The 19,531-nt window shown below is 41.5% G+C and overlaps 2 protein-coding genes across 18 annotated transcripts in view; one reads left to right on the plus strand and one right to left on the minus strand.

The window, feature by feature from the left end:
- Positions 1-19,531, plus strand: part of OPRM1 (opioid receptor mu 1) — a 165,727-nt gene that overhangs the window by 81,217 nt on the left and 64,979 nt on the right. The gene's annotated exons all lie outside the window — the stretch shown is intronic.
- IPCEF1 (interaction protein for cytohesin exchange factors 1) overlaps positions 10,063-19,531 on the minus strand; it is a 177,333-nt gene continuing 167,864 nt past the window's right edge. For all 17 annotated transcript variants that reach the window (XM_029944019.1, XM_029944025.1, XM_029944017.1 and 14 more), the window contains one exon: positions 10,063-14,834. In XM_029944019.1, the coding sequence (XP_029799879.1) occupies positions 14,628-14,834 (207 nt within the window). In that variant the 3' untranslated portion in view covers positions 10,063-14,627. The remainder of the gene's footprint in view (positions 14,835-19,531) is intronic.

Below are 19,531 nucleotides of genomic sequence, written 5' to 3' on the forward strand. Positions count from 1 at the left end.
TTATAAACAACTGCTTACAGATGTTCCTTTCAAGAATCACACGCAGCCCCCAGAAAGCTCTGAGAGACTATCAACCCTAGATTTAATAGCAAGCCACAGGGGGGCGCCACCTCTACACTCCCCACCTTACTGATCACCTTCTGAGAAAGACCCCTGTTCCTGCACACCTCCTGAGGACCATGTCCCTGACCACTCAGTTGCTCTCTAACGTGGTCGAATCAATCATTATTTGCCTCCTTCCAATTACAGGCCAGTCCTAGACACTGTAGAAGCGAGAGTGAGCAAATGACCCCCGTGGAGTCCCAGAGCTTCCGGAACGGAGCCAAAGCCAACCTGAAATAAAATGTAGTCCACCTACAGCTGGATGACTGGATGCACAGATTGGGGCAAAGCATTTGCCACTCTGAGCTTTTTAGTGTAGTTTCCTCATTTATCAAAATAAAAAAACCTACCTCACGTAAAAGGGATCGTGTACATAAGGCACACTGCCCCACACACAATATGTAGGAAACCTGTATTAAGGGTCAGAAGTTACCAGCAGGTCTCAGCCTTTACCAGCTGGTAAGTATAAATATTCTAATGGTCAACCCTGCCCCCTAAACTTCAGCCTACGTCCCCCAGGTCCATCATATCTGAAAGGCCAGCCCTTCCCATTAATTCCCTCTCTAATTATTCCCACAGAAGCTTGGATGGCAGTGGGGGTGACGGGGTTCCTGGCAGCACTGCCACACAGAACTGCAGACAACAGGGCCGCCTAGAATTCCAGCCCTCCTGTGTGAAGTCTAGCCCTCAAGCCCTCTGAACCCGGAACCTGGGGCCACGCTCGGGTCGTTTTGTACATTCTTCCTCCTACAGTGTCTAGTATTGGCCTATTGCTGTGCTACACTCAGTGCTTTAATTTTTTTACCTAAATTCCTTATCTCTCATGAAGGTATTTTTCTTTTCTTTTTTTTAATAGTTTATTGTCAAATTGGTTTCCATATAACACCCAGTGCTTCTCTCCATAAGTGCCCCCCACCATGACCATCTCTCCCTCCCCTCCCTCCCCCTCCCCCTTCAGTCCACAGTTTTCAGTATTCGATAGTCTCTCATGATTTGTGCCCCTCTCTCTCCCCAGCTCTCTTTCCCCCTTCCTCTCCCCATGGTCCTCTGTTAGGTTTCTCCTGTTAGACCTATGAGTGCAAACCTATGGTATCTGTCCTTCTCTGCCTGACTTATTTCGTTTAGCATGACACCCTTCAGGTCCATCCACTTTGCTACAAATGGCCAGATTTCATTCTTTCTCATTGCCATGTAGTACTCCATTGTGTATATATACCACATCTTCTTGATCCACTCATCAGGTGATGGACAATCTTTCCATGATTTGGCTACTGTTGTATTTTCAAATGGGGATAGTTGCTTAAACTGATGTTTCTTTGAGGGAACAAGTAAGTGCTGGAAACGTCCATTCCACTGTCTTGCTGACATCTCTCCTTTTGCTTGGACTTTGATAGGAATTTCATTAAACTTGTGTATCAGTTTAGGGAGAGGTAACATTTTTGCTATGTTGAGATTTCTAACTTATGAACAAGGTCTGTCTCTCCTCTGATTTAGATTTATTTCTTTCTTCAGTGTTTTATAGTTTATAGCATGTCCTCTTTATACGTTTTTGTCAGATTAACACCGAAGGATTTTTTTGAATGATTATAGATGGTATTCTATTTTTAACTTTAGTATCCATGTGTCCATTGCAAAGGTATAGAAATACAACCGATTTTGTGTGTGTGCATCCTGAACCCTGTGATTTTGCTGAACTCCCTTGTTAGTTCCAGTCTTTTTGTCTTTTTTTTTTTTAAGATTCTTTGGGATTTTCTACACAATCATGTCATCTGTAAAAAGGGGAAACTATTTTTTTCCTATGTGATCTGTAAGACTTTTATTTCCTCCTTGTGTCTTATCACACTGGCTAGCAACTCCACCAGTTGGGAATAAGAGTGGTAAGAGTGAATATCTTTGTCTTTTTCCCAATCTGGGAAGAAAAGCATTCAGTTTTCCACCATTAATTATAATATTAGCTAGAGGGGCACCTGGGTGGCTCAGTCGGTTACGTGTCCAACTTCAATTCAGGTCTTAATCTCCCAGTTCATGGGATGAGCTCCACGTTGGACTCTGTGCTGACACCTTGGAACCTAGAGCCTGCTTTATATCCTGTGTCTCCCTCTCTCTGCCCTTCCCTTCCTCACTCTCTGTCTCTCTCTCAAAAAGTAACAAGAAAATTTTAAATTTTTAAATAATAATAATAATATTAGCTATATTTTTGATAGAATGTTCTATCAAGTTGAGGCTATTCCCATCTATTCTTATTTTGTTGAGAGTTTTATTATGAATAGCTGTTGAATTGTCAAATCAATTTTCTGTATCAATTAATATAATCATGTGAGTTTTCTGCTTTAGCTCATTGATATGGTAGATTTTTTTTATTAATTTGTAATATTGAAGCAATTTTGCATCCCTAGAATAAACTCCACTTGGTCATCATACATACTTCTTTTTAAATATTCCTGGACTTTATTATTTTAAGAATTTCAATTTTTTTAATGTTTTTAATGTTTTATTTGTTTTTGATACAGAGAGAGACAGAGCATGAGAGGGGGAGGCACAGAGAGAGAAGGAGACACAGAACCGGAAGCAGGCTCCGGGCTCTGAGCTAGCTGTCAGCACAGAGCCTAACGCGGGGGCTCGAACCCATGAATGCGAGATCTGACCTTAGCCAAACTTGGAGGCTTAACTGACTGTGCCATCCAGGCACCCCTATTTTAAGAATTTCAGAACTATATTTATGAAGGATATTGGTCTATGTTTTTTTCTCTCCTGATTTTATCTGGCTTTGGTATTAGCATGATAATGGTCTCAGCAGCCTGTTCCCTCCAACTTTTGGCTCTCTCTGCCAAACTTCTATCCTAACAGCTCCACAGGCCCTGTGACTTTGCTTGCTCTTTCTGCCAGCCTCATCTGAGGTCCTGTGATCCATCAACTAAGTGTGACCTTGTCGCAACCCCAATTGTGGACCAGTTCTTTTTCATGTCTTTTTAAGTTCTGTTCAATTAAGTAGTGGTTGTAAATTCCCTAAACTTACTCTGCCCAGAGTGGAGAACTTGCAGCCAGAATAACAGTCATATTTCTTCCATGGCAGATTGCCTGGTCATTAATATATACATACACATATGCATATAAATGCACTGGTATAGTCCATGATCAGTAAAAAGTAAGTTAATATTTATTTGTATTACTTTTCTACAGGAAGCTATGCTGCCTGTTTCATTAATACAGCTTATGTTTTTCTGACTTCATGCTGCCCCTTTGTGTCTCAAACTAGCCTACCTGGTTCCTCTCTTACTCTTGCTCCATCCAGAATCAATATCTCAAATTTTAGTTCAAATCTCCCCTCCCCCATGAAGCCCTCCTTCACTGCTCTGGGACGTGGTTTTCTCTTCTTCATCTGCACCTTTTATAATTATTGTCTGTGATACACATTTGACAATGAATTTATTCTTCCCCAGGACAGGAGGTAAATATTAATTAGAATGACTAAAACTATCTTCACTTGTATAAGCCATTGGAAAGAGCAGTTTGAATAAAACACTGAGAGTACCTTTTGAAGAGGTAAATGAATTGCCGTGGAGTCTGGGAGGGCCTGATGACCTTTTAGTAAGCATTCATCAACTATTTCCATTTCTAGGAAAATTGAATAAATGTAGTTCTTCCTATTTTTCCAATAAAATACAACTAAATATTGAAAACAGAAAAATAGACTTATTAATTGAAAAGGTTTCAGTGAAAAAATCATAAAGTTGACAAATGTCTAGCAAGGCTGACAAAGAAAAAAGAGAAGAAAAATTATCAGTATCAGGAATGAAACGGGAGTTAGAAGTATAAACCCTGCAGATACCAAAAAAATATAAGGAGGTTTTATGAACAATTCAACCCAAATAAATATAGCAACAGAGAAGTAATGGACAAATTCCTCAAAAATTACAAACTATCACAAGATGTCAAATACGAATAGTTTGTATACCTGTATTAAGGAAACAATTTGTTATTTTAAAATTCCCCCCAAAAAGATGTCTCCAAGCCCAGATAGTTTCACGAAAGACTCTACCAAACTTTTAAAGAATAATTAACACCAACTCCACACAATCTCTTCCAGAAAATAGAAGAGAATATTTCCCAATTTGCTTACCTATCATTACTGTGAATATAAATGGATTCACTTGTCCAGTCTAAAGACAGAGTAGCTAGTGGGAAAATACTAAGATCCAACTTTATGATACCTACAAAAGACTCACTTTAGCTATAAGGATATCGCTCTAGCTACATAGTTGAAAGTGAGGGGGTGAAAACAGATAGTCCATGCAAATGGGAACCAGAAGAGAGCATGGGTGGATACACTTACATCAAGACAAAATAGAGTTTAAGTTAAAAACTGTCAAAAGAGACAAACAAAGAAAGTCAGTATATAATGATAATGTATCAGTCCATCAAGAAAATATAAAAATTGTAAATATATATCCCCAAAATTGCTTCAAAACAAAATGCCATAAGGTGGGAGCTTCTAAACAACAGAAATTTCTTCCCATAGTTTCGGATGATGGAACTTCAAGATCAGGAAATGAGCATGGTTCAGGTGAAAGCCCTCTTCCTGACTACACACTCCTGACTTCTGGATTTATCATCACCTAGTGGAAAGAGAGTGAGCTTCTGCCCTGGACTCTTCTTAGAAGGGCACTAATCCCACTCATGAGGGCTTCACCCTCGTGACTCCATTACTTCCCAAAGGTGCCACCTCCCATTATCACTACATCGGGGATTAGATTTCAACATCTGGGTAGTTCACAATTTTTGAGGAATTTGTCCATTGCACCTATGTTGCTAAATCTATAGTAAACATTCAGCCCACCTTAATGATGTTATGTGGGACCCTATACTTTGATCAAACATTCTATGAGCCAGGGAGTGGTAGTGTTGGCTGAGGAACTGTAGAAAGGCAAATCCATATGTGGATATCCGTCAGTCCTAGTTGGAGTGAAACATTGCCTTTTCCCAGGTTGAAGGGTTCAACCTAATCAACTTACAAACAAGTATATGCTAGGTTTCCTCAAATCATGGTACCTTTTTGGGACTCAGCATTGGTTTTTTTACTAATGGACTAGATATTCAGCAGCAGCAGCTTTCAGCTTGCTGACAAAATGCACGTTCTGGGGCCCATGGTTAGCCTCCATGTCTGTCACTATGGTTTCCCTGCTCGTGAGCTCATTGCACAAGCTCCGGAGTGGTCAGTGACAGAGGCTAGTGGACAGCACTTGGCTGACTCACACTATCCACTTGGTTGCTTAGTCTTTCTTTTTTTAATTTTTTTATGAAATGCTTATGTATTTTTGGGAGATAGAGAGACAGTGCAAGAGGGTAAGGGGCAGAGAGAGGGAGACACAGAATCTGAAGCAGGCTACAGGCTCTGAGCTGCCAACACAGAGCCCAACACAGTGCTCAAACCCATGAAGCATAAGATGATGAGAGCCGAAGTCAGCTGCCCAACCAATTGAGTCACCCACACTCCCCTGCTTAGTGTGCTTCTGAAATAATGCTCTTTGATGAGTATTAGCATTTAATGCAAAGATCAGATCTTCACATATTATGCCCACTCTTATGGGCAGATTCTCAAGCCTCTCCCCAAGACCTCCTTATCCTTGATTTTCCTTGGGCCACTTCTCTCTCCACACAAAGTAGATGACCTGGTGCACTGCCTGAAGCTCAGACTCCTGGGAGATTTTCCCACTCACCAGTGGCTTTTAAAAAATAAAGCTTAGGACAGTAACAGTCATTTCGGGCTAGAATTCACATATCAACTCAACCCATTAATGACCCAAGTTCAGGCATTTCCTTCCTCTATCTGACAGAGAACTCCCCCAGGAAGTCAAAGGTGTGAACTGAGTGAGAGGTAATAATGCGATAGTGGTAAGTGGCTTCAGTGTCTGAGTCATTTGTTCATGCAATTTTCTATGCTCTCCGGAGCTGCGTAAGCCCAGTCTTGCATGTGCCACTCCCATTTCACAATGAGTTACTTCTGCACCACCCTAACTTAGGTCTCTTTGTAGCCACCTCATAATGTTTAATTCTGGCTCCAAACTTAGCCAATGCTCCATGGTTAGACACTCTACCACAGTTAGTATCTCTGAGAGCTAAATAGCATTCCAGAAGCTGTTTTTTTTTCATGGTGACTCTTTATCACAAATGGCATGGCCTTGGTCCAGTGTCTCTCATATTACCGTGGCCTGTTCCTGTTACAGAGACCATTCTTGTTCTGGGCTGCACTCAAAACTAGAAACTTCCCATGTCAGTCACTGAATAAAGTCAGAACAATCTTCACAAGCATAGAATATTTCGCCTTAAAAACTGAAACAGGCACACCAAGCATTATGCTTCCTTCTTACTGAGAGAAGTGCAAGATACAAGAAATTTCCCTCTACTTTGAAGGACATGTTCTAGCCTTCCCTAGATCATCAGGCCCCTAAAGAGTTTTTGGCAGGCTCCTGAATCTCTGTAGGCTTTATCTCTCACTCTCTGGGGTCCTTGTGTCTAAGCATAGCCTCCAGAGCGCTTGCCACATCTTGTCCATCAAGTCCTGTTTATTACATGATATTATCAATACAGTGGACTGATGTGATGTTCTATGGAACATCATGTTATGTCCGGTTTAAATGGTCCACTGTCAGATGAGGGAAGAAAATGCCTTAATTATTTTTACTGTTTTGTGACATATGGCAGCAGAATTAACACAGACCTGGAGCGAGACCATACACGGGTACGGCCATTCATCACATAAAAACGTGGAATGCCTCTGATCCTCCTTCATGATGGATGTTGAAAAGAATGTACATACCAAGCCGAAGTCCATGTACTTGTGGCTGTGATTTGCTCTATGGAAGATACCACATAAAACACAGCAGCTACAATAGGGGTTAGAATTGGGTTAAGTTTATAAGAATCCAGCATAGGGGCTCCTGGGGGGCTCAGTCGGTTGAGCGTCCGGCTTCGGCTCAGGTCATGATCTCACGGTTTGTGGGTTTGAGCCGTGCATCAGGCTCTGTGCTGACAGCTCAGAGCCTAAAGCCTGCTTCAGAGTCTGTGTCTTCCTCTTTCTCTGACCCTCCCCTGCTCAAACTGTCTCTCTCTGTCTCTCAAAAATAAAAAACTTAAAAAAACAATTTTTTTAATCCAGTATAATTTGTCGTGATCCATCATGGTTCTTCAGGAGTCAAACTGGTAAACTGGTATGAGTTGGGACCACTAGCCTTGTATCCTTTTTTTAAAATTCATTTTAATGTTTTTATTTATTTTTGAGAGAGAGAGAAAGAGAGAATGAGTTGGAGAGGGACAGAGAGCTAAGGAGACACAGAATCAGAAGCAGAACTGAAAGATCATGACCTGAACCGAAGTCAGATGCTTAACCAATTGAGCCACTCAGGTGCCACTAACCTTGTATTCTTTTTTTTTTTTTTGGTATTCAAATTATTTTAATTTCTGAACAAGCAAGTACCTTTAGTCGTTCCAATATGCTTTTCTTAAAGCTATAAGGAAAAATCAGGTTGCACAAAACATTAAAAAACTTTCCAGACAAAAGCTGGAATCACGTTTGACAGATGAGCAACAAACAACTTCTATTTCTCAAATTTCCTAATTATCCATTGCTTATCCTTTGTAGTTGTTCCAAAATATTTAAGAAAGAAAGGACAATGGTAAAACTCAAAGCCAATGAAGATAAAAATTTAAAACCTTGTATTCTTAAAGTCTTTTAGGGTAACACTAAGCTCTGTCATTCCCAATGGGTACAATATTGGGTTTTACTTACTATCTTCCCGAAAGGAGGTAGCTTCAGAGACTTTTTTTGGCCTCTCTTACCACAATAGCTCTTGCTGGTCAAAGAACCAACATGAGAGTTCTTCCAGCCACGAGGTATGGCCATTCCAACTACATATTCAGAAAACAAAAGATAAGGGCCATTTATCACTTGACTTATACATGCCCCTCCCCTCCCCTAATACAGTGGCCATAATACTTAGGTGATTCTTAAGAATCAGCAACAAGTTAGCTCCTGTGTCCAATGTCCTTTGAAAGTATACATACTGTATATTGTTGGCTTCCTGTATATCTTGTCTCTAGAAAAACCGTTTTCTAAGGGCCAGGACCTCTACAAACTCTATGGTTGTCAGTACATTTGAATATCAACCTGCACTCACAAGTCTCTCTATCCTATGACTTGGCCAAGCCCTCAGTCAGTCTGACATCACACAGCACAGCTCACAAACTCAAGAATATGAAGCGTAGATTATCCTTTGCTTTATGATCCTTGATCCTTGAAAGTGACTAATGCTTTGTCTTTAAATGCAGGTATTATTAAACCCTGATCTGATTGTTAAAATACTGTACCTGTTACATTTGGGTACATGGGATTTTAAAAGCTAAGACTTTCTGGCAAGTGCCTAGGTGGCTCAGTCGGTTAAGCCGCTGACTTCAGCTCTGGTCATGATCTCACAGATCATGAGTTCAAGCCCCACATTGGGCTCTGTGCCAACAGCTTGGAGCCTGAAGCCTGCCTCAAATTCTGTCTGTCTGTCTCTCTTTCAAAAATAAACATTAAAAAAATTTTTTTAAAGCTAAGACTTTTTTTGTTTTCTCCTCATAAAGATAGAATTGCCTTTCTTATGGTGAACATTTTTTGATGAAATCAAATTCAAGCCCCATACGATGACCAAGAACTTTCAGGTTTATACTTAAAACTTGGACATCCTAGAATTCCTAAAAGAAACGGATGGTGCAGCGGGACTACACTGGCTGTTTGAAAATGGAGGTTGTGGCAGGCAGAGCAATGGCCATCTCCGGATCACTGGGCACTGTGTATGTGCCTAAAGGGGGAATTAAGGTTGCAGATTGAATCCAGGTTCCTATTCAGCTGGCATTAAAATGAAAAGAGTCTCCTGGATTAATCAATCACAGCGTCTTTAAGAGAAGGTGTGACTGGAAGGAAGGGTTCACAGAGATATGACATTGCTGACTTTGGAGATGGAGGCCGGGACCGAAGAAGCAAAGAATGAGGGTGACCTAAAGAGGGAAGGAAATGGATTCTACCCTGGAGCCTCCAGAGGGACCTAATGTTGCCAACACCTTGATTTTAGCCCAAGAAAGCTAAAATCTGACCTCCAGAATGGTAAGAAAACACATTATTTGAAGCTGCTAAATTTGTAATAATTTGTTACAGCAACAATAGAAAACTACTCTAAGACTGTTCTAGAAGTCAAGAACGCACCACGTGTATCCCCTTGGTCTAGAATAATTTTTCCCACTTCTATGTGGGAGCCTGGAGATAATTGGTGGTAACCAGATGGAGAAAAAATTGTAGGGCTGAACATGTGAAGTGAGAACCTGGAGAGAGAGCCGGGGGAATAATCCCTTATTTGTTTGTATAGACAGCAATTAAGGATGTGTGAATCAAGTTCGAACGCAGGTGAAATTCCTGCCTTCACTGATTCAAAATAAAGGCAATTATGCTATTTCAATATTTTCTCTGTTTGTTTCTCCAAAAAAAACACAGATTACATGTTTTGAGGAACATATGTGCCACAGGTCTTAATTTTTATGATCTGCACATTTTAAAAATTCTCTGAACAAAGTGTGAGTGCGAAGGATGTAATGTGTAAGTCAAATTTTATGGACCAACAATTTTGAAAAAATATATCTTTTTACTAACAAGCCTGTAAGGTAAGGAAATAACCACATCTGTTATTACTGACATAGATTTCCCAACATAATTAAATGCTTTGAAAAAAAAAAAATCAATAGTCTAGAATCAGTTATTCTTTTGATGACCACCAGAGGGCACTAGAACCCTTGTAGAAGCTAAAAGCCCGGCCAAGGAACCCTGCCCAGGGAGTTTATTTTTGGAGGAAGTAACACAGCAGGGCAGAAAACGAACACCAGCAGCAGATTTCAGTTATTTTTTTTTTTTTGCCATGTCATTTTACTAGATATATTTTCTCTTGTTTTTATTTGTATCTTACAAGTCAATCTCAAATACAAAGCAGAAGAAATGAGCCATGCCTCTTTTTTCAGTTCAAAGAGGGTAGGTGACAGAAGGAAAGCACGATGAAATTGTAGGTGGCGTTTCCACAGTACCATCTTGCCCCAAACACCATGCAATGCTAAAAGTCACATCCCCATCATGCAAGGACATTAAAGTTTACGGTGACTAGAAATTCTGGTTTTTATTATGGGATGCCAGAAGTCTCCATGGGCATGCTTCTCCATTGGACTCAACATAAAGAAGTATCAATATAGAGCAGTTAAGTCTCATGGTAAGAGGTATGAAAACACTTTTTTTAAACGGAGAATCATTTTTAATGTTTTCTGTGGTCTATGGTAGAGCGAGGAAGAGTAAAAACGTGCATAGGAAGTGAGGAAATCGCTTCCTGTCTCACAACATAGAACACGGGAGTGGCCAAACTCTAGTTCACAGAGAGGAGTGGCTTTCTGTGACAGGTGGAAGTATTTCTGCTCCCTAACCCATTTCATGAGTTGTTAGAAATCTAGTTTCAGGGGCTTTCTAATTACATATTACAAAACCCTAGCAGGGTAGTCACCTGACATTCTTAGGACTCGATTTCTCTCGCGAGATAAGCACACAAAAAATGAGCAGGAAAATAAATCAGAAAATCTCAAACATCATACTCTAATAGACTGAAGAAGAGATGCAGCCTAAAACTAACCAAAAATTGTTGGTTATTTTTGATAAAACGGCCTGTTTTGTATAGGCATCCTCTGTACCTGAATTACTCCCTCAAATCTTCTGTGTGGCTTTATATCAAAATGCTACAGGAGAAGAAGCTGGGAGAGGAAGGTTAAGGGCCTAACCCCTTTCATTAGGCTCCATCTCTGACTGGCCTTTAAAGGACAACAAATGAACTCCATTTCTTTAACTACCTCCTCCATCCACGGACCTCACAGCGCCCAACAAGCATGGAAGTTACAGAAGGGAGGAAAGGAAGCACGGAGTGGGGTCACACTCCGACTCACAGCCCAGCAGCCAGCTGCTGCAGGAAGGACAGTAACCCGTCAGCCCCGAGGAAGAGCCGGTGCTCAAGGAAAAGAGTCCCGCTCAGGTTTCCAATGGATGACTTCACAAAAGCCACCCTGGCACACACACTGCACATCACGGGGCTGGGGACCCAACAGTGACTGTGCAAGGAATAGGGAGAGAGAGGAATGAGAGAAGTGGGAGGAGTTTCTTTCCTCCCCGTCAGAAAGGAGGAAGGATAACCCACCGTCATCCCACGAAGACCACTGAGGAGGGAAGAGGGGCGAAGCCTGAAACACAGATTTGCTACTACAAAGTGCTACGTAAATATAAGGCTTGGGTTTCCCACTGAAATCTAACTCCACATACAATCTTTCTTAAGCTCCTAGGAGTCTTTGCAGAAGTATACTTTAAGATACCTCCTAGGTCTTTGATGCCACGCTGAGATTGTGCCAGAACAAAGACTTGTTAAAAGCAACAGACGCCCTTCAAGGGCGGGGCCATCCGATTCCCTGTGTGCTGCGATGCACCAGCCCCAGAGGCATCCGTCAGGCACGAGGTTGGGTCTACAAGGTGACAATAGAGGGAAGTGGTCTTCCCCACAACCACAAAGGGAGGTCCCATCCAGATCCTAATCCACAGTGGGTGCCACAGGGTTAGACCTGATTATGCTCAGATTCTCTGCTTCCTGAGCAGCCGTGGCTCTCATTCATTCCACGGCCCTCAGACCCTACATCTACAGGAATGGGTACAAGAGTTACCCCATAGACCCCATGAAGTGACCCAAGATCCATTTCAGAGATGACCTAACCCTCAGGAATAAACTGCAAGTAATCCAGTTTTCCTAATATCCCTTGAAACAACAACAACAAAGGCTGGGTTATACCTAATTTGAGTGTCATGGAAAGTGTCCCCCACTCTTCCTGTCACTTCCCACTGCCATCCACTTCCTCTGAGCGGCCACAGCTGAAGTTGCGAGCCCACAGAGGCAGTCCCTTACTTCCTAACACACATAATGCAGACTGAAAGTGTCTTCGGAGGGAGAAACACTAACGGGAAGGTGAGCCCGGTCTAAAAAAGAGGGTCCAGGACCGGGCAGTGGGGTCTCATGTTCATGGGGGGGACGTGCTGTACAATAAGTGCTTTAATAAAGCCAAAGCTTCTAGACTAACCTGACTTTGAAAAGTAGCTGAAAGGTTCGATTCCATAATCTCATGGGCCTCTTGCCTTAAAGTTTGAGTGCTCCTACGGAATTTACACTACATGGCCAGTTACGTGGGTAGTCACAAAAAGCCAAAATAAAGCACTGAGGTGTATTCACAAGTCCTGGCCAATAGCTTCTGGGGCACCTCCATTTAGAAAAGTTGTTTTGATGTTTATCATTAGTATTTCAAGCCAAAGAAAAGAATGTGGAAGAATAAATAGTATTATTTCCTCCATTATAACTTCTTTGCTCAACAACTTGTGTACACTGTGAATCCTAAACAATTAACCTTTAATAGCTGCTAACTGTAGAAATAATCAATGATGATTTCCAGAGTAAAGAGATGAAACCACTGGCCTCTCAAAGCAGGTGCCTCAGGGCTCAATTCTGAGGACCTGCGTGGTTACATTCAGTCCTGGGACCAACAGAAAATTCATCGAAGGCCAGGCTCCCCCTCCTGGGTAGCCCTTGGCCCAGCACATTCCTCTTGGGTTGGGTGCCCTTAAATGTTTGTTGGGCCCTAGGGACTGACATGCTGTCTTATCTTACAGAAGCTTCTAGTATTCTGCCTTGTTTCCTGTTTCTTTCTTCATACTAGGGTTGTTTTTGTTTACAGAGTATTAGCACTTCCACGTAAAGCTTGAGGAAATATTCAACAACTCTTTCCGTTTAGTTTGCAGACCAAATAAGAGGGTTATTTCCACTTGAATGTCAAGCCACACTTGGACTCTATAAAGCACACTGTGTTGGCCTGACGATTAGCTAGGGGTAAGGCCAACTCGGGTTTTTGCTGGGCTGTGGTTATTCTTACGATGACAAATAGTCACGATTAGCAATCAGTCGTTAGCAACAAAACGAGTTCCCTTTAACACCAGACCCCAAAATTTCTATTAGACCTTAGACAAAAGACCATATAGTTGTGTTTCATTTGGTTTAGGGTTTGTGGGCATAAATGGCATAAAGCTTACGAAGTTTATTTGCTAGATGAAATAACCTAAGATGAAAATCCTTTTCTGGTTAAAAGGATGACTTATCACAGATAGAGAAATCTAAACACTCTGAGCTGAGAAAGAGAGGGACAGAAAGAGAAAGAAGCCAGAAAATGAAAGATTATTGATGCATGCCTCCATATTTATCCCACAAGATATCCTGAGCATTCCTCATACAGCATAGTGCAACATGATAACTCCAGTGACTCAACAGTATTCCTATTTCCTCAAGCAAAAAAGTATATACTTTGAGAATATATATTGAGCAAAATGTATAATTACCATCTTTTAAAAGACTAGTCATTTGACCTTCTATAAATATACTTAAATAACAAACAGAGAGCTCTTCACATAGGACACGAAACGACACGTAAACATACAAAAATAAAACAATCGGATTTTAACACTTTTGTTGTTTGCGTTGGGTTTTTTGGAGTGAGGCTATCAAAACCATTCAGACTTCAGAATCCTCTTGTCAATCTTGATCCTGGGGAAACGGGATAGAAATTGACACTGTGTAGGGACACCACACCCAGGGACAAAGGCAGCAAACATTCCCTGCTGCACTGCAGTGGTTTAGAAAGGCTAGGAGGGAGTAGAGGTCTCGAAGGGTAACAAAGCAGATTTCTTTAGCTGTTCTGTGGAAAGGAGACTTGAATCAGAGCCCCCCCTCCCCACCTGGAAGAGCATGGAAACATCAGGCTGTCCCTTTGGGAGAGTGGGAGGAGGGAGCTCTCTCACACACCACTGGTTCTGAAGTATTTCTCAGCTCCTGGAGAAGGCACCGCCATTCTGGACCAAAGGCAAGAGATTGTGGTTCCACAACTGTCTCTTTCTAGTTGCTGCCATTAAACACAGTGCTCCACTCAAACCGTAAATGATTCGAAGAATCCAACTACCCAACCCGGTGGAATATATACGTTCTTACATTCTTCTTTTGGAAAACACAATATTTCTATGAATAATTATCCCTGGTAGAACGTGATCTTTGTCCGTTGGAATCTGCGTCCCCCTGTCACTCTCTCGCAAGCAGGGAACAGAATATACATTTCTCACACCCCACCTGGAGCCTGGCATAAGCAGGAGCTCCTAGGAGGAACACGGTGTTTGTTCAACTGGACTCAGTTCCTCCGGTCTCCATGTAAGCTCTGCAACCGCAAGGAGGACTCTTGCTCCTGGCACAGCAAGTCCTCCCCTAAGTTGCATCTTTAGAGAAGGAACCACCGCTTGAGGAATTGATTTCAGTTTTCCTTTTGAGGAGAGCTCTCACAACATCTTGAGGAGTTGCTTGGGGTACCACAAAAGGGGAGAGAATGTTGGCTTGTTCTCAAATAGAATTTTCAACATGGGCAGAGGAGGGTGCTTCCTCGAGCCGCTGGGGGGCGCCCTCCTGGGCAGGCGGAGGGACCCGCTGCTGCTGATAGATATCCTGGATCAGCAGCGTGTTCATCAGCTTCCACTCCCTGTATTTTCTGGCTGTCAACTTCGGATCATCCAGCAGCTGGTTAATCATGGCCAGGTCATGCTCTTTACACTGTCCAAGAAGAACAAAATAAATAAATAAAAGGGAGGGGGGTGGTGAGATGTAGTATTTTAATTTCAATAATCCCTCTTCAAACCTTTTACAAATACACACACACATTCATCATAAAATTACCAAAGTGTTTTTTACACATTAATAATCTAATCCCTAAACCTAAAAGAGACCTGGCAGGACATTCATTTGCACATATTTGCCAGAAGTTAAGTATCCTACTCAAGGGCTGGTCGAAGAACCGGACAGCCAGCCAGGATGTTCCATGTGGATCTTCCCTGACTGAACCATATTCCACACCTCAGTAATTTTCTATCTCAGAGGGAGCACGATTCCTTCTACAACTTATCATTATATAATCGTTTCATTGACGCCCCCCAAACTTCACTAAGTAAAACTAGGGCATAGTCCCAGTTCCCTAAGACATATGATAGCACAAAATACATTTATTTTTATTAAATGATCTTCATTTTTAGTAACTCGCATGCATGTATTTAATTAATACACACAGAATAAACATATAAGCTATCTTTTTAGTCAAAGACAAGACTACGAACCTCCCATCAAAACAGTGTTCCCATGATGCTAATAGAACAATCTCTTTGTATTGCTTCACCCTGCCTCCTCTCTAACCAGTAACACACACATCTGAAATGTCTGGCTCAGATGAGGGGAGTGTTCTGTAGTCAACGAATGAGCAAAAAGAGGTGAAACAGCCTCCACGTTCAAAAAAAGTTCACCCAATCCTGACAACTTTATCTCAGATCTACTGTTTCCTCCATCCCTTGGACCATAATACTAACTTTGAATATGAAGTCCAGTACATCACACTTGATGTGTCCCTGCCTCCAATACTCACATCAACTCCACCCTCCACATGGCAGTGCAGGACCTCCACCTAAAATGCTGAGTCCTCTTAATGGTTCTCCTTCAAGTCCAAGGTTCTATGGATTTGTGCTCTACCTGTGGATCCCCACTCCCTCCTCATGTCCTGCCCTAACCGTGTTGATGTGCATTTCCCCCTCATAATGCCAGTCCTCACTCCACAACGTGGTGTCACAGGGAGGACCTTCTGTATCTTTTCTTCTGGTGAACTCTACTTCCTGGAGTTGCCTTCACATGGGACTTTCCAATCTTTCTTTACCAGATTTTGCTATAATTCATAAGCCTATACTCACTTCAGACATCCTGTTCTCCAGAAAATCTTCTCCAAACCCCTAAATTGTACTGAGAAGCTTTATTTATGCGCTCTCATGCCTTCCAATGCTTAGAACTTATCATGTAGTACTTAGGTGTTCATGGATCTGGCATGCCACCTACTCTTCAGCTTCTTTAATTTTTTTAGTTTTTTTATTTTTGAGAGAGACAGAGACAGAGCAAGAGGAGGGGGAGGGGCAGAGAGAGGGAGACACAGAATCTGAAGCAGGCTCCAGGCTCCAAGCTGTGAGCACAGAGCCCAATATGGGGCTCAAACTCAGGAACTGTGAGATCATGACCTAACCAGAAGTCAGACACTTAACCGACTGAGCCACCCACACACCCATATTCTAAAGCTTCTTAAGAAAGGTGACAGGTTTTTCATTCCTGTTTGTCTTACACCTCACAGAATGTCAAGTGCCAGAGAGACATAAATGTTTGTTATTAAACCAATCTTTCTGCCTATCCCCAGGCCACCATGCATATAACTAAAAGTTCACAACTAGAATCTGGGGTTGTGGTTCAAATTCATGACCACTGCCACTAAGTGGCTTTCACTACTATCCAGTAGTCATATTTTCCTACTCCTTTTTTTTTTCCCAATCTCTCAAATTACTATTTCAAAACTTTCATCTCTACCCAAATCTCCTCCCCATCTTCCCTTGCAGCTGAAGACCCTATTTTCTATTTTTTTTTTGAGGAAATAGAAACAATCAAAAGACTACTTCTCCCAAGTTCCTGTTGCCCACTACCTATATCCACACAAGCATATCCTTGCCTGCCTTCCTGTTCTTTTGGATAAAAAAATCTGTGCCCCTAGCAAAGGCCAATCCCCACTTGGGCACTACCACCCACTCCCTCACGCTCAAGAAATTCACTCCACCAATTCTCCCCTCTTTCCTGTGACTCATTAATTTCCCATCTTCACTTGATCATCACGTGCTGTTACCTCTCCCATCTTCGAAGCCTTCTCTCAACCCCACATCCCTGCTCCAGCAAATGCTTTACTTTCCTCCTCATCTCCAATGTCCCCCTGCCCATTCTCTCTGAGAATCACTCCAATCAGGGTTCAACCTGAACTGCTCTTGTTAAGGGCATCAGTGACCTCATGTTGTTAAATCCAGTAGCTATCATTCACTTACTTACCTGAAACTATTGACTCTTCCTTCTTGAACACTTTCATCATGTCATTTCTGTGACATGTTTTCTAGCTTTATCTCATCCCCAAATGGCCATTTATTCTTAATCTCTATTGTTGATTCCTCATTCTAGTCTAATCTAAGATTGGAAACCTGTAGAATCTCAGCCTTTAGCCACTTCTGTATGTATATCCTTGTTCTTGGCAATCTCATGTGATCTCATGTCTCCCATTCTCTCTATGCACTAAGGGTCACTAATTTATTTTGCAAGTCTAATCTCTCCCCTGTACCTCATACTTGTTTGTCTAAACTTTCTCTTCAGCTCCACCTGGATGTGACCTGGGCATCTCAAATATAACATGTCCAAAACGAAGCTCCTATTATTCTCTGAGTGCCCCACGCACCCTAACTTCCAATACACACTGAAGCCTCTTCCTACCACGGCCTTTTACAGAGCACCCAGTGGCAACTCCACATTTCCAGTAGCTCATGCCAAATACTGGAGTCACCCTTGACACCTTCTCTCACTGCCAATCCACCAGCAGATCCTGAGCTCTACCTTCAAATTACGACAAACTACAGCATACCTCTGTTAGGAACCTTCCAAAGGTGTCCTATCTCATTTAGCTGAAGTTGAGGTATTAGCAATGGCAATAAGGCACTCTATGGTGGACTCCCCCACTGCCCCTCTGAGCTATTCTCCCCATGCTCATTCCCCCTTCTAGCCAAATGACCTCCTTGCTCCTCCTTAAGTCTACTAGGCATATTCACTCCTCAAGTCTACTAGTCATATTCCCAGCGCAAGGTGCTTACATTTTTGTTCTTCCTTGCCTATAACATTCCGCCTTGAATAGCCTCAAGACTCACTTCCTTTTTTTTAGAGTTTACTCAAATTCCATCTTTCAAAAGGCTTTTCATGCCTATCCTAATTAAAAATCAGCCCATCAGCATTCCTCACCTCCCCTTTCTATTTTCTACCAGTCTATCATCACTTAGCATACTATAAAGTTTATTTATTTACTTGTTTATTTATTTCTTCTTCTACCTAAACGTAAGCTTCTTAAGGGCAGGCATTTTTGTCTGGTAAGCCCACTGTGCCACCCCAGTGCATAAAATAATAGTACATATGTGGTACCATTCACTAAATGCTTGCTGGAAAAAATGAATATATGGAATAAAATGTGAATGAACAATTACCCATTTGCTTTTAAATCTCTTTTTTTAACGTTCATTATTTTGAGAGAGAGGGAGAGAGAGTGCATAGAGGAAGGGCAGAGAGAAAGAGAATCCCAAGCAGGCTCCACACTGTCAACACAGAGCACAGCACAGGGCTCAAACTCACCAACCATAGATCATGACCTGAGCCCAAATCAAGAGTTGGATGTTTAAGTGACTGAGTCACCCAGCTGCCTCTGCTTTTAAATCATTTTTATATTGTGAACTCTATTTAGAGCCTAAAAAAATCCTCTCCATAAACAAAAATGTTTGTGTGTATGTGTGTATTTTATATGCATATTATTTATCATATATATCATATTTATTTATATCTGCACATTTGCATGTAGTTTTAAAGATTCTAGAACTGGTAGCATTTATTCGATCCAAATAGATCATCTTAGATGATCACAAACACTGGCACAAATATGTATTATTTGTTCTCCACACTTAACTTGAACTTATGTTTTTCTTGGGACATTTTACTACATTTTGCTTTCTTTTTTTCCTGTTTCCATGAAATGTGGATTTTCAATAAAGTACTATGTATATAGTAGTCTGAGTGGTAAGATTTATAATTCTGAATCAAGAAAGCAATAATGTGGTGACAGATGGAGGTTAAAACACACACACACACACACACACACACACACACACACACACACACACACACACATATATATGTGGATTTCAGGAAGGAAAAGGAAAATTGTGTAGTGGGAAAGTACCAAGGAGTGATAACAAGCAGGTTGACCATGAACCAGAAGCAGAGGGAAGGCTGGGTAAGTAAGTGGATAACTAGAAAAGACTGGTGGTAGAAAGACAAGCAAGGCCCCCAGAGTTTTCTCTCTTCTGAGCTCTCAACACCTACATTTAAATAACAATCTTCCCCTCAATAAAAATAATAATAAGCTTTCCTCCTCTGATACTACAATAGTGCTATTCATACGACATTATTTAAGGAATTTTACTTTGTTCTTAAGAAATTTTGATATCTGGGGTGAAATACGTGATAGCGTTTAAACAGTACACTTCTCACGATGAGCACCGGGGGCTGTATGGAAGTGTTGAATCACTATATTGTACACCTGAAACTCATATAACCCTTTACGTTAACCATATGGAAATGAAAATTTAAGAATGTAA

Source organism: Suricata suricatta, chromosome 7, assembly GCF_006229205.1.
Source record: "Suricata suricatta isolate VVHF042 chromosome 7, meerkat_22Aug2017_6uvM2_HiC, whole genome shotgun sequence".
NCBI classification, from domain to species: Eukaryota; Metazoa; Chordata; class Mammalia; order Carnivora; family Herpestidae; genus Suricata; species Suricata suricatta.